Source organism: Oculina patagonica, chromosome 4, assembly GCF_052425735.1.
Source record: "Oculina patagonica isolate OP01 chromosome 4, crgOcupat, whole genome shotgun sequence".
NCBI classification, from domain to species: Eukaryota; Metazoa; Cnidaria; class Anthozoa; order Scleractinia; family Oculinidae; genus Oculina; species Oculina patagonica.
This window is the reverse complement of record NC_135761.1, coordinates 23,621,227-23,634,711: the sequence shown is the minus strand read 5'-3', so window position 1 is coordinate 23,634,711 and position 13,485 is coordinate 23,621,227. Positions and strand designations below refer to the sequence as shown.

The window sequence follows — 13,485 nt, the reverse complement described above, 5'->3', positions numbered from 1 at the left end:
ATCCACAAAGAAAGAAGAAGATATAAGATTAAAACTTGACGTAAAGTCTGCTGCGAAAATAAGAGAAGGTATAAACGTTTTTAAAGATTTTTTCCGTCACTTGCTTGTACATGTTGACTGCTCCTTTTCCAGTCTACAGCGCATTCTAAGTTCACTTCTGTTCAGTCAAATTGAATAAAAGCAAGAACTCTGCCAAGCCGCTTATCTTAACTGGATTAAAATAAATATATTTTACAGTCACGAACTTTGTGAGTTCGGTTTCAAGAGAATACCGGTTAAACAAAGGCTTGTCAGAGGAAATAGCTGACGACTTCTTTATGAGGTTTGTTGAAGAGAAAGAAGAAAATTGGCATTTTCAAAAGGTCAAGAAGAAAATAATCTTTTAAATTTAATAACGGACTCTCAAAATTTTGTCTTTATTTATACTGTTTTAAACTTGCCTGTATTATAAAGGCTATTTTTGCATTATTCGAAATGATTTATGCAATCACCAGACCGTTATATTAAATCATTTATCATTTAATACTGTCAAAATTTATAGTCACTCAAATTTATTTTGTTTTGTTGTGTGTCTGACGACAGTAATTGTTTTATGTATGTAATTAATAAAAGAGCTTGCGGGCAAACGAGTTTTTTCGTGAAATACTGAGACAGCTCAGCTGAATATAGGTTTTAAGGTCTAGCATATGAGATAGTTGAAAAAGTCTTACTATTTACAACTGCAGTCGCTGTTGAAATATAGGAATCAAATTGTTTGTTTTAACAGTTTTGTTCAACTCGTAACACACCGTACAAAAGACGAAAAGATAAGGTAATTCATTATGTTTCAGTTTGGTCGCTTCACAACCGTAATGAAGCGAAGCAGGCTTTGCTCAAAGACGTTCAAAACGCAATTGCCAAAAACTGGATTGTAAAGATGTTCTCCGCTTCACGACACTTCATCGGATTCAATAGCTCTATTTTGAAACAGTTTACATGTAACACTTGCTTTTCTTTTCTCTTTCAGGCCGTGTTTCAAACATAATAACTACAAGTTGCTAACAGTGATCAGAAATAAGCCGAAACAATGCGTTTTGTCATCTTTATATGCCTTGCTGGATGTATGATTCCACATTTGGTGTTTTCCGCCAACCAGTCGGTAATTTTAATAAAATTTTAGTCCGTGAAACAAATTCTGCAACAAACTTTGCCCACTTTTTCTCGCTGCATTGCAAACTGGCCCTGTAGGTATAAGAGAACCTGCTTCGCATAAGAAATATTAGAAGTTTATCGTTGATTCGACAGTTAATATTTTTCGCTTCATAGAAGATGTCCTATTTGAAACTTTTTATAGTCTTCTTAAAAAATACTAAAACAGTTCTTTTGCACAAACTTGGCACAAAAAAGTCGCGCGAAAAAATATTCCCGCAAATTAAAATAGGACAAAATATTGCAAAATCCGACAACTTAATTTGTAAAGTCTACAAGAAATTCGAGGCTCTTGACTTGGCCTTTTTTTCTTTCTCGCATAATATATAATTCACGAGTTGATTCACTGGATTCTGAAATCTTTGGATTCCGAAATCCTTCTCTATGTTAGCACTTAAAACTGGAAAATTGAGCGGATTTAGTTGAGATCAGGTCATGGGCTCCTAGTGGAGATCCAGTGCTAGCTGGTTAAAAGCATTTTGCACAGTAAGAATGGAGATCCATTGCAGTTTATCCTTTCAATCATTTTAATGTTAACTGGTTTGGGGAATTTTCGATTTCTGACAAACTTTCGCCGGAAAATCTGTGTTCTAGCCTGTGATGAAGCTCTAATCTGTGGTGAAGCTCCCTACCTTCTACACTGTAGGAATTAGGACCCAAAATGTTTTCGACTCACTGACTGGCTAGCTACCACAACAGAAAACACTACTTTAGATGTATCCTTAGAAAATAAAAAGGAAAGAAATATGGATTTTAATTACTTGCGTTTATCTTTTTCTTCAAGAACCAAGCTCCCACCCCGTCGACTTGCGCAGCCAGTGGCGTACCAGGTGTCCCTGGGGTGCCTGGGCTCAATGGAAGAGATGGGGCCAAGGGAGATCAAGGACCTATGGGAGCACCCGGTAAAATGGGACCTAAAGGCCCTGAAGGGCCCAAAGGAGACCAGGGTATAAAAGGCGAGCAAGGAACCCAGGCCTCACAGAAAAACTGGAAACAATGTGCGTGGAAGAATATTAATGATGGGAGAGACAGTGGGTTGATCAAGGTAAAATGCAAAGAGAAATTAGGTTGATATTTCGAGTAAACGACTCACCATGGCAGTTGTACGTTCATCACTTTCCCCATTTCTCAAGTTAGATAACTGAGAAGTCTTCTCCCTGCTGTTTTTGATTATCGAAGCCAGTCGCTTTTGTTCCATGACAAGGATAGTTAACTAAACGAATTTAGATTAGGATGAGAACACATTTCTACAAAAAAACTAGAACATCAGCTTTGTTATAAGATGGCAACTCAAAGGTAACCATTGATTTTAAGCGATTTATCTATGTTTGTTTTTCAGGAGTGTGTCTTTAACAAGCATGCACAGGATACAGCTTTGAAAGTTGAGTTCAATGGCGATTACAGATTATCTTTCTGTCTGAACTGCTGTAGACGCTGGTACTTCACATTCAATGACGTCGAATGTCGCAAACCACTCCCCATTGATGGAATTGCCCATATTCACAAAAACCACGGCAGTACAGATTACAACTTGCACCGAACAACTCAGATTGGAGGCTTCTGCGAGGGAATTGCCAAGGGAACCGTCCGAGTTGGATTCCATGTTGGAAATTGTGTTGGATTTAAAACAGCTGATGCTTATACCGGGTGGAACTCGGTGACTCGTATCATGATCGAGGAGGTCCCTCCACCCCAGAAGTAGCTCAAGAGCAACACAGAAGGGAAGAAGCTTGTTGAAATGCTGCTAACAATGTTGCTGATAAACAAAAACTGAGTTTGTTTACAGTTTGATGTAAATTAGATGCATGCAGGATATTATTAGTCTGAATAAACATGGGGATGTATACTTGAAAGCTATTAAAAAGGTTTTATAAAGCATACAGTGATTGTTGTGCTTGTTTTTAAAAATACAACCGAGATGTACCTTAAAGTGTCTTACGATTCTGTCAATTAAACGTGACCTCAATCTACACTCCAAGAATGAACTCCATTTTTTAGCGAACCCCCGATTTCACAAGTCATGGCATGTCATGGGATCCGGATCGGCCAATCAGATGGGATCAGAATGGAATCAGGGATCTCAGTAATGTTGGCACATTTTGGGGACCAGGAATCAATATTTAGAGCTAAAATTTGGGATCAACGATGAAAAAATATACCTGGCTACGACCCTGCTATAGACAATTGTCAAAGCGAGGCCAAAACGATACATTTTGCCGAAAGAAGACTAAGCTTTTCGACGTCAAATTTACTTAGCAATACTTTACAATGCGATATATACATCTACTTTGATTTCGCTTCAAGATCTGAGAATAATCCAAATTAAAGAGCCTCGAAGAAATGCAAGGATCGAAGAAATTGATAAACCAGAGAAAAGCAAGAACATTGAAACAGAATGCAAACCTTATAATAAGATATAAACATAATACACGTTCAGCTCTATTTTGATGCAATTTTTTAAAAATGTTAAGAAATAAACACAAAAAAGATCATTTGTCGTCATTACAGGTGATCAGAACTTTAGTTATAACCTAAAATAGCAAAGTAAACGTCTGATTAACCAACTCAGTCAAAAAACCTTCCAGTGCCGTAGCAAGGGTATAATAAGTGGAGGGGGGGGGGGCACGCGAGCGCCGGAGGCGCGAGCCACTAAGGGGTCTGGGGGCATGCCCTCCAGAAAACTTTGAAATCTAAAGGCTTGGAAATGCTATTTCCAGCGTTCTCCAAGAGCAATTTGTGATTTACGCATATGCACATTGTATCTTGAAACCAGAGAGATTGAGATTGGGGCGAGCAATGGCCGAGTAAGACGTCTTTTTGATCGGTCCGCCTTTCTGGCACTTAACTTCAAATTTGAACCTGGAGTTTATGGCCGCATATCTTAAAAAGACTTTAGACAAAAGAAGAAATAGAATCTCTTCGTCTGATGAATCGAGCACTTCACCAGAGGCGAAAAAGCCGAGGAGCGGAAACACAGATTTGAGCGAGCAGAGCGAGGAAGACGACCATGATGAAATCTTCGCGGCCCTAAGCATGGCAGAGGGACTGCAAGAAACACTTAAGGAAATCAACCAAAAGCTCAAAAAGCTAGACGACTTAGATAAAATACAAGAGGCTGTCAATGGCGTTCAGAAGTCCTTGCAAAATTTGGAGCTGAGAATAACGAGTCTCGAAAACTCTCAAGCGACTGCAAGCCGAGACATCGAAAACTTAAAGACGAGCACGAACGCCGCCGCTAAGAAGCATCTTGAGTTTACAGAGAGCCTTAAAAACCAGCAGAAAGAAACCAAACAGGCCTTTGCAAATCTACAGAAGGAGAATGAAGCTTTTCAAGCCAAGCTTACCGAGCTGGAGGATAAAAATTTGTATTTAGAGGCTTATTCAAGACGCGAAAATCTGAAATTTGAGAATATTGTAGAAGAATATGACGGCCGCGAGGAAACAGAATCAGTCCTTCGCGATTTCCTCGAAACAGAACTTGGCTTGGAAGATGCAAGCACTGTTGAGATACAGCGAGTGCACCGCCTGGGAAAGAAGAACGACGACAAGCCCAGACCGATCATAGCACGGTTTTTGAGATACAAGGACTGTGAGCGAATACTCTCTCGAGGCAATCGCTTAAGAGGAAGCGACTTCAAGATGTACCAAGACCTTCCTTACGAGATAGTCGCCAGAAGGAGGAAGCAAATGGATACTTTTAAGAAGGCAAGAAAGAACAATATCCCGGCTTCTTTCAGCAAGGCGCAACCAGATAAACTGTTTATCCGAGGAAAATTCTGGCCATCTGGTAAGATTCTGGAACTGTAAAACTGAAATGCTAATGACTATTTGTTGATGCTTTTTTGTCTTGCATTGAGCAACTCTACTAAATCGCAGAAAGTAACAGCTAAATTTATTTCTACTTGCAATCGCCATCCCCGCCATCTAGGATTTGTTCTTTACTATTTTCTTTTTCTTACTTATTTAAAAACAGAAGGCGACCGTCTTTTTGCCATCCCTTAGTAGTTTTCATAACACCATTCGGACTATTCTATTTGCATGTTCCCAACCAAAAAATTGTTTTACTCGTTTGTAAGTGTTTGTTTGCTTATTCTTTTGGTCCTTTGTTTATTTAAATTCTATACATTTTATCTTGCCAAACATGTAACACCAACGTACGGTCATCTCATTGTGGGGGTAGCAAGGCGTGAAGGAATTTCCATGAAAAACATCCTAAATGAATCAATATGGCTTTGACAATAGCTTCTTTGAATGTCAGGGGGCTTAGAGATAATGTGAAACGAAGGGAGGTGTTTAATTGGCTACGAACAAAAAACTTTTCAATTTATATGCTACAAGAAGTTCATTGTACCGAAAACACTAATTCTATGTGGTCTGCTGAATGGGGGTACCAAACCATTTTTAGCACCTATGAGAGCAATAAAGCAGGAGTATGCATCCTTTTTAACAATAACTTTAATTTACAAATTCAAAAACAATACATCGACCCTTTAGGGCGCTTCGTTGTTTGCGATATAAAAGCAAATGAAAAAAATTTAACGTTGGCTAACATCTACGCCCCGAACGACGATAACCCAGCGTTCTTTTCTGATTTTTTCGACCATCTTGCTGACTTCAAAAGCGAGGAAATTGTTATAGGAGGAGACTTTAACCTCGTCCTAGATCTAGAAAAGGACAAAATCGGTGGTCTTCCAAAAACGCACCAAAACAGTGTAAAAATTATTCACGAATTTTCTGAGAATCTTGATTTAGTGGACGCATGGCGGTTATTGCACCCCGAAACCAAAAGATACACTTGGAGACAACGGCACCCTAAAGTTCAATGCAGGTTGGACTTTTTCTTGGTAAGCCAAAGTATTGCTAACTCGACAACTCACGCCGAAATATCTCCCGGATATAAATCAGATCACTTTATGATAACTTTAAAGATATCAATACATTCAAATCCTAGGGGACCGGGTTTCTGGAAGCTTAATACATCCTTTTTGACTGAAACGACTTATGTAAATCAAATAAAAGCAACTATTAAAGAAACACTTGACGAATATAGTGAAGATAACTCGGTCAGGCCTACACTTCTCTGGGAAATGGTTAAATTAAAAGTGCGTGAAAAATCTCTTTTATATGCCAAGACTAAAAAGAAACAAACAAAGGAACGGGAAATTGACCTAGAACAATCAATTGCCAAATTAGAGGAGGAAGCCGACAAAAGAAATTTAGATGACGCTCAAACTTCACACATCGAGGAAGAAATTGATAAACAAAAGCGTGAACTTGAGAAAATAATTGAAGAGCGCACTAAAGGTGCAATATTGAGATCAAAAACGAAGTGGTATAACGAAGGAGAGAAGAATACTAAATACTTTTTAAATCTAGAAAAACGACACTATAAACAAAGTGCAATAAGCCAAATCAAAATAAGCGAAAACCAATTCGTTACTTCAAACGAAGAAATTGGAAATGAATGTGTATCTTTCTTTAAGAGTCTTTATGAATCCAGATGTATGGCAGATGAATTGCTTGATACATCTGTCTTCTTTGACGGTGAAAACGATACAATCCTTACAGATCATGAAAGGGAAGCGTGCGAAGGTCCAGTTACCAAAAAAGAGTGCCTAGATGCTCTTAAAACCATGGAATCAGAGAAAACCCCCGGTACGGATGGCTTGCCAGCCGAGTTTTACAAAATTTTTTGGAATGACATATCCACCACTCTTATCAATGCATTAAACTTTGCCTACGATACAGGTCAACTCTCAATCACCCAGAGAAGGGGAATTATTAAACTTATCCCAAAAAAGGACGCAGAGCCTTATCTAATCAAGAACTGGAGACCACTAACTCTACTAAATTGCGACTATAAACTAGCGGCTAAGGCAATTGCTAATCGTATAAAAAAGTACCTCCCGAACGTAATTAACAACGATCAGACAGGCAGGCAGATTCATTGGTGAAAACATCCGACTAATCGACAGTATCATTCGCTATGCAAAAGAAAAAAATATACCAGGATTATTACTGTTTCTTGACTTTGAAAAAGCTTTTGATACAGTTGAATGGCCTTTCATCAGGAAAACTCTAGAATATTTCGGTTTCGGCACTGGTATGATAAAATGGTTAAACCTTTTTTACCAATCTTCTGAAAGCTGTGTTTTAAACAATGGCTGGGCGAGTGATTTTTTTTCAAATTCAAAGAGGCGTTCGGCAGGGGTGTCCCCTTTCGCCTTATCTGTTCGTTTTATCAGCTGAAGTGTTAGCCAAAGCAATTCGCAAAAATAGAAATATTAAAGGAATCCTAGTAAAAAATAAAGAAATTAAGTTAAGTCAATACGCGGACGACACAACTTTAGTTCTAAATGGGTCAAGAGAATCTTTACTAAATTGTCTTCAAACTCTGGATGATTTCTACAAAGTCTCCGGTTTGAAACTAAACGACAAAAAAACGGAAGCTCTATGGATCGGATCAAAATGTGGTAGCTCTGAAATATCACTTCCTGGAAGAAACTTTAAGTGGCCAAAAAACAAAGTAAAAGCTCTTGGTGTTTGGCTTTCAATTGACGCGAAAGAAACCGCGGCTTTGAACTACAATGAAAAATTAGAAAAGGTAAGGACTGTCTTAAGCTGCTGGAAATATCGCAGACTCACACTAATGGGCAAAATAACAGTCCTGAAGAGTCTTGTCGCCTCTCAACTCGTTTATGTATTATCGCCTTTACCTTCAAATGAGAAAGTCATCAAAGAAGTAAACAAACTTTTCTTTTCATTCCTTTGGAATGGAAAACCAGATAGAATCAAACGAAATGTTATCATTAATGACTACCCAAGCGGAGGCCTCAGAATGATCGATATTGAAAGTTTTAGCAAATCCCTGAAAGCCTCGTGGGTTAAAAAATATTTAGATGAAGAAAATCATGGTAAATGGAAACTTTTTTTTGATGTGGAGTTAGACAAAAATGGAGGTCCAATAGTCCTTAAGGGCAATCTCAACACGAAAGACATAACGAAATTTCAAATTAAGGATACTTTTATCAAAGAAGTACTGACAATCTGGTCGGATGTTAATTTTGAAGATGAAATTAAATCTGAGAATCAGTTCCTTAACCAAAACTTATGGCACAATTCAGTGATCAGAATTGATGACCGTCCTGTCTTTTACTCTGAATGTTATCATAAAGGTATCACAAAGGTGAAACATTTGAAAGATGGCTCAAATAATTTCTTATCCTATTTTGAACTACAAACAAAATTCAGTCTTAAAATTTGTCCTCTCAGATACTATGGACTCATATCGGCCCTTAAACTGCTCTGGGACGCACACAAAAACAACCTTATTATGACAGACTCCGAATACGAAACCTTTTCGGAAACGTTAATAAAATCGCAACGAACAAGCCCACCAGTGTATCAGAAACTGATATCCAAAAAATCTACGCTTTCTTCCCAATCTCAACGGAAATGGTTTGAAGACTGTAATACAGAAGAAACAAAATGCATTAAATGGAGCGATGCCTATCAATTAGCCTTTAAATGCACCAAAAGCACAAAACTTATTGAGTTCCAATTCAAACTTCTACATAGGCGAATATCAACTAATGAATTCTTAACAAAAATTGGAGTACAAGATGACCCAAACTGCTCTTTCTGCAAAGAAGAACCAGAAAAATTAAAGCATCTCTTCTGGTCGTGCTCCAAGGTGACCTCCTTTTGGAACTCCTTAACCGAACTGCTAAAATTATCTAAAATATTTCCAGAACACTACACAGTAAACATCTCTGTCGCCTTAGGATTGATACCGGACTGCTCAAAAAATCATCGCCAAATTAATTTCTGCTTTCTACTGGCCAGACACTTTATTTGGATTTGTAAAAATAAAACAAGACCTCCTAAAATAGAAAGTTTTCTACTTTATCTTAAATCGATTTATGTCGTTGAACAAAGAACAGATGACACAACCAACAAAAAGTGGGATTTGCTGGAAAGCCTTTTAAAGAAGAAATAAAATAAATGAATAAAAACTAATCTCTTTATCTTCACCCTCCCTAGTCGAATATACACAATATACATGTATTAGGCTCTAAGGTCCTCTGAACAGGTAATTCCTTCAACGCCCTTCAAGCCCCTCTCAATGACTGACAGAAACAGTTAAATTTTTTTGAACAAAATGTCGGTAAGATAAAAATGGCGCAATTTGATTTAGTTTTTATAAGTTACCATTTTTATTTTCATTATCTTTAATAAGCCAAAAGTAGTTGTAGTTTTTTTGCAAATGTATTAAAAGAGATAAATTGTATTGCGCTGTTATAAGTATAAATATTAAATTTTAAGAAATCGAGTATTGTATTGTAAGTAGTGTGTTGTAAACAATTTAATTGTCATGTAGGTAGTGTAAGCAGTGTATTGTACTGTAAGTAGAGTAAGCTTTGTATAGTAATGCGTAAAGCCTTGTATAGTAAGTAATTAGTAGCGAACATGTCACTTTGTAAGAACGTTCTGTGTGTGTTTTGCAATAAAAAAAAAAAATAAAAAAAAAGAGCAATTTGTGATTTACGCATATGCACATTGTATCTTGAAACCAGCAAATGTTTCACCTCTCAGAGTCATCATAGTAACCTGTTCGTAAAAATCCGGGCAGTTAAGTGGTTAAAATAGTGTTTAGGCAGCTCACAGAAATGTCGTTTCTAAATCCCTAAACTATTTAAAACAAGAAGCTTAAAGAAGCTTAAAACTGGGCGGGAAATGACGTCTACATTAGAGATATCATATTGTTTGTGTTGAAATGAATTGGCCTTTCAGTGTATCGGTTTGAGACACTTTGAAAGATAATTGTAAAGGTGTAATTGTGATTTTTCTGAATGCTTTCGTGTTCGTCCTGTGGCGAAATTTTGATGATATTAGTTACCTTCAGTCTGAAAAGGCGATTCTTTTTGGACGGAGGTCATTTCGTATATTTTTGTATAGAAAGGACGTTTCGGTTGCCGGTAAGGTGCGGTTAGAGAAAGTTCAAAAAAGGGTTTTAAATTTTCTAAGTCATTTTCATCGACGCTTTGTCAAGTTATTCATGACGTCGTGAAGTTCTTAGTGTATTATACAGGTCTATATATACATGTATGTCGGTACAACGTGAAAATGGTAGGTTTTTGGCCGTGGTTATTCTGTATATTCGATTAATATAAGGAGTTGTTTCAAAGGAGTAAAGACGGTTGTGCAAGTCATACAGAAGAAATGGAAAAGTTACTTTTGGTTTGCTTGATGGTGAGTGTGGTTGCGAGCTTTATGTAGGTAATCGTTGGCTGGTTTAGACGAGGGACAAAACGTGCGGTTGTGTGACTTGCTGGGAGAGAGACGCTTTTTTTTAGGTTTGTAAAAAATTTATGGGGAAGATGGATTATTATCATGGATTGTTGTCAGGCACAGTTAATGGCTAGAGTGTGAAATATTATGGAAATAGCAATATATAAGTAATATATTATATACAGAGTACAATCATTGCTTTTCATTGTAATCACCAGCTGTGAGTACAGTTCATTGAGATTTTTCATTTTAAATAAATAAAAATAGTCCATGAGCCAAATTTCAAAAGGGGCCTAAAAATAGGTTTTCGTAGCACCCCCCTTGATACCTAGTGAAATTGGTATCAAATTAAAGCTGAAGGTCTGAATTTTCTCAATCCACTTGTTACCAGGACGATAAGTGGTGCATAAGGGAGAAAGGGCATGTTTTTTACGGGGGTAGAGTGGAGCTTGTTTTGCTCTGTAAACACATGTCATGTCAAATGTTTAATAAAAATAGCGAAATACACGCCCAAAGTTGCTAATTTTTTGGACAAATACACTTAAAATTAGTATTTTGTCAAATTTCAAACTTTTCATGATATTTTGACGAGCATTTTTGGCCGTTGTCATGGAAACGGTAAATAAACACCAATTCGGATATTTCCTTGATATCAAATGTCGTATTCTTACGTTAATAACCCAATTCTCATGAAAAAATCCATTTTTTGTGTATTCCCATTGTAATCGCATTGGCTTGTTGCTACCACAATGCATTTCGAGCCCTTGTCCCATCATGCACTTAGGAACCACATGGCAGGGCCCGCCATCTTGGAAATTTGCTGAATCAGCAAAAGGTAAGAAATTGTTGTTTTTTTCGCAAACGAAGCCTCCTATTATCTTTTAATCGGTTTCTAGTGTAGATTAAAGATTTTTATGTACCAATTGACATAAGTTTGTTTTTTTAAACAAAATTTTAAGAACTTAGAACGAACCAACCATCTGAATTGGTAATGAGGTTTGAAAGAGAAAAATCGAATAATGTTACAGGAGCATGCAACTTGTATTTTTTTAAGGGATTTAAATCTAATGATTTAAAAAGTAGAAAATAACCTCTTGTGATTTATACAATTAGGTTTTTTCTTCCCATGGATGTTGTAACGGTCAGGCAATGGCAGAGAAACAACCTTGTTCCTCAGTTCAACCATCGCATCCAAGAAAACGTCAGCGAGGTCAATCTCCAGACTGGAATAAATGTCTATGTCACATCGAAAATGAGTCAGGAACGTTAACTAACTTTTCCGAAAAAAGCTGGCTTACATTTCAAACGTGCGCAAAGAGACGGAGAGATGATATATGGTCCAAGTTGAACGGTTTCTGGCAGGAAGGGCCAAGGGGCAAATACCACAGACGATGTTATCAAGTATACACTGATAAGGTCAAAGTCGCAAGGGCCGTTGAGAAGCAACGTCATATTCTCATCCAAGACCCTGTCGAAGATAAAGATGATTCTATTACCGAGCCTCCGCCAGCAAAACGTATGTTAAGGTCCCAGGTTGATGCGTTTGACATAAACAAATGCGCTATTTGTCAACAAGACAAAACAAAGCTAACAAAGAATAAAGGGGCAAGATCAAGAGAACCCTTAAGTTCAAACAAGACAGCCACTGGGAGTACATCCCTACTTAAGGCCGCTGAGATTCGGGATGACAGACGCCTTTTATTACAATTACAAGGCAAAGACACAATTGCAATTGGAATAAAGTATCACAAATCCTGTTACAGTCAATATGTGCGAACAGGAGCCCTTGCAAAATTGGAAGAGAAAAATTGCGAAGACGAGGACATAGCTAGTGAAAGTTATAACAGAGCGTTCAGCAGCATTAGAGAATTTGTTAATGATGCAGTCCTCAAGGAGGAAAAAGCCGTGAAGATGTCAGAGTTGCTAGAACGTTTCGTCAGTAAGTTATCCGAAGAAGGACTGACTGCACCCAGTTACAGGTCCTCAAAGTTGAAGAACCGTTTGATCAAGTCTTTTGGGAACAAACTCTCGTACCACCAGCCTCAGGATCGATCCCAAGCAGAGATAGTTTACAGTTCCCACGTGACTACTGGAGAAGTCGTAGAAACCATTGTAAATACGAGTGGCGAGCAATGGAAAGATGAGGATGGGACAGAGGAAGTTCCTCCAGAAGCCAAAGAAAATGAAAAGTATCTTCACGTCCATCATGCAGCTAAGATGATTCGGAGTTTGTTGACGGAAATGAAACCAGTTATGTCATGGCCACCCACTGAAGTTGATCTAGACTGCAGTGACACTATAGTACCTGATATGTTGTACAATATGTTAGCCTGGATTTGCTCTTCCGATATTGAATATTGTAACAAGAGAGTGTGTGGTGTCTCAGCAGACGTTCACCGAATAGTCCTTTCACTGGCACAAGATCTGATTCATTGTGTAAGTCGCGGTCGTATCAAGACGCCTAAACATGTTACTTTACCTTTAACTGTCAAAAGCCTAACGGGTAATGCTGAACTTGTAACAATACTGAACAGGTTTGGTCATGCCCTTTCCTACTCCCAAATCGAGGAACTTGAGACTGCACTGGCTGAAAAGGAGATAGAAAAGGAACAGGATGGGATCGTGGTACCTAGTTCATGCAGTATAGGGGTGCCCGCGGTGTTTTGCTGGGATAACAATGACCTGCTAGAAGAGACATTATCAGGTACGCTTTAATGTTTTGCCCGAGAATTTCTCCCCCCCCATACAGCTTTTTTATTTTCAGTTGAAATTGTTTCTCTCAACATAAAGTTCACTTATTTTACCAGTATACCTATATATATTACAGATACCTTTCTACAATATAAAAATGGTTTAAACAGTACACACATAACTACACTACATGTATCTGTTTCTTTGTTTGTTTTTAAATCATGGACTCTTTCTTTAGGGCAGGGGACTACCCATTGCACGAATGGAATAGTGATCCAGAGAAAGCCCCTTACTTGCGTGCCACCCACTGAAATG

General features: G+C 37.9%; 1 protein-coding gene and 1 long non-coding RNA gene across 2 annotated transcripts in view; both read left to right on the top strand.

Annotated features, from left to right (window-relative positions):
- LOC144652029 (uncharacterized) overlaps positions 1-9,718 on the top strand; it is an 80,567-nt gene extending 70,849 nt beyond the window's left edge. The window contains exon 2 of the long non-coding RNA XR_013570437.1: positions 9,081-9,718. This is a non-coding gene — a long non-coding RNA (uncharacterized LOC144652029). The remainder of the gene's footprint in view (positions 1-9,080) is intronic.
- LOC144651907 (collagen triple helix repeat-containing protein 1-like) lies at positions 687-2,908 on the top strand. Its single transcript, XM_078511978.1, has 4 exons — positions 687-811; positions 1,007-1,138; positions 1,973-2,233; positions 2,528-2,908. Exons 2-4 carry the CDS (start codon positions 1,067-1,069, stop codon positions 2,888-2,890), a joined length of 696 nt encoding a protein of 231 aa, XP_078368104.1. The 5' UTR covers positions 687-811; positions 1,007-1,066; the 3' UTR covers positions 2,891-2,908.
- Positions 9,719-13,485: the final 3,767 nt, after the last annotated feature.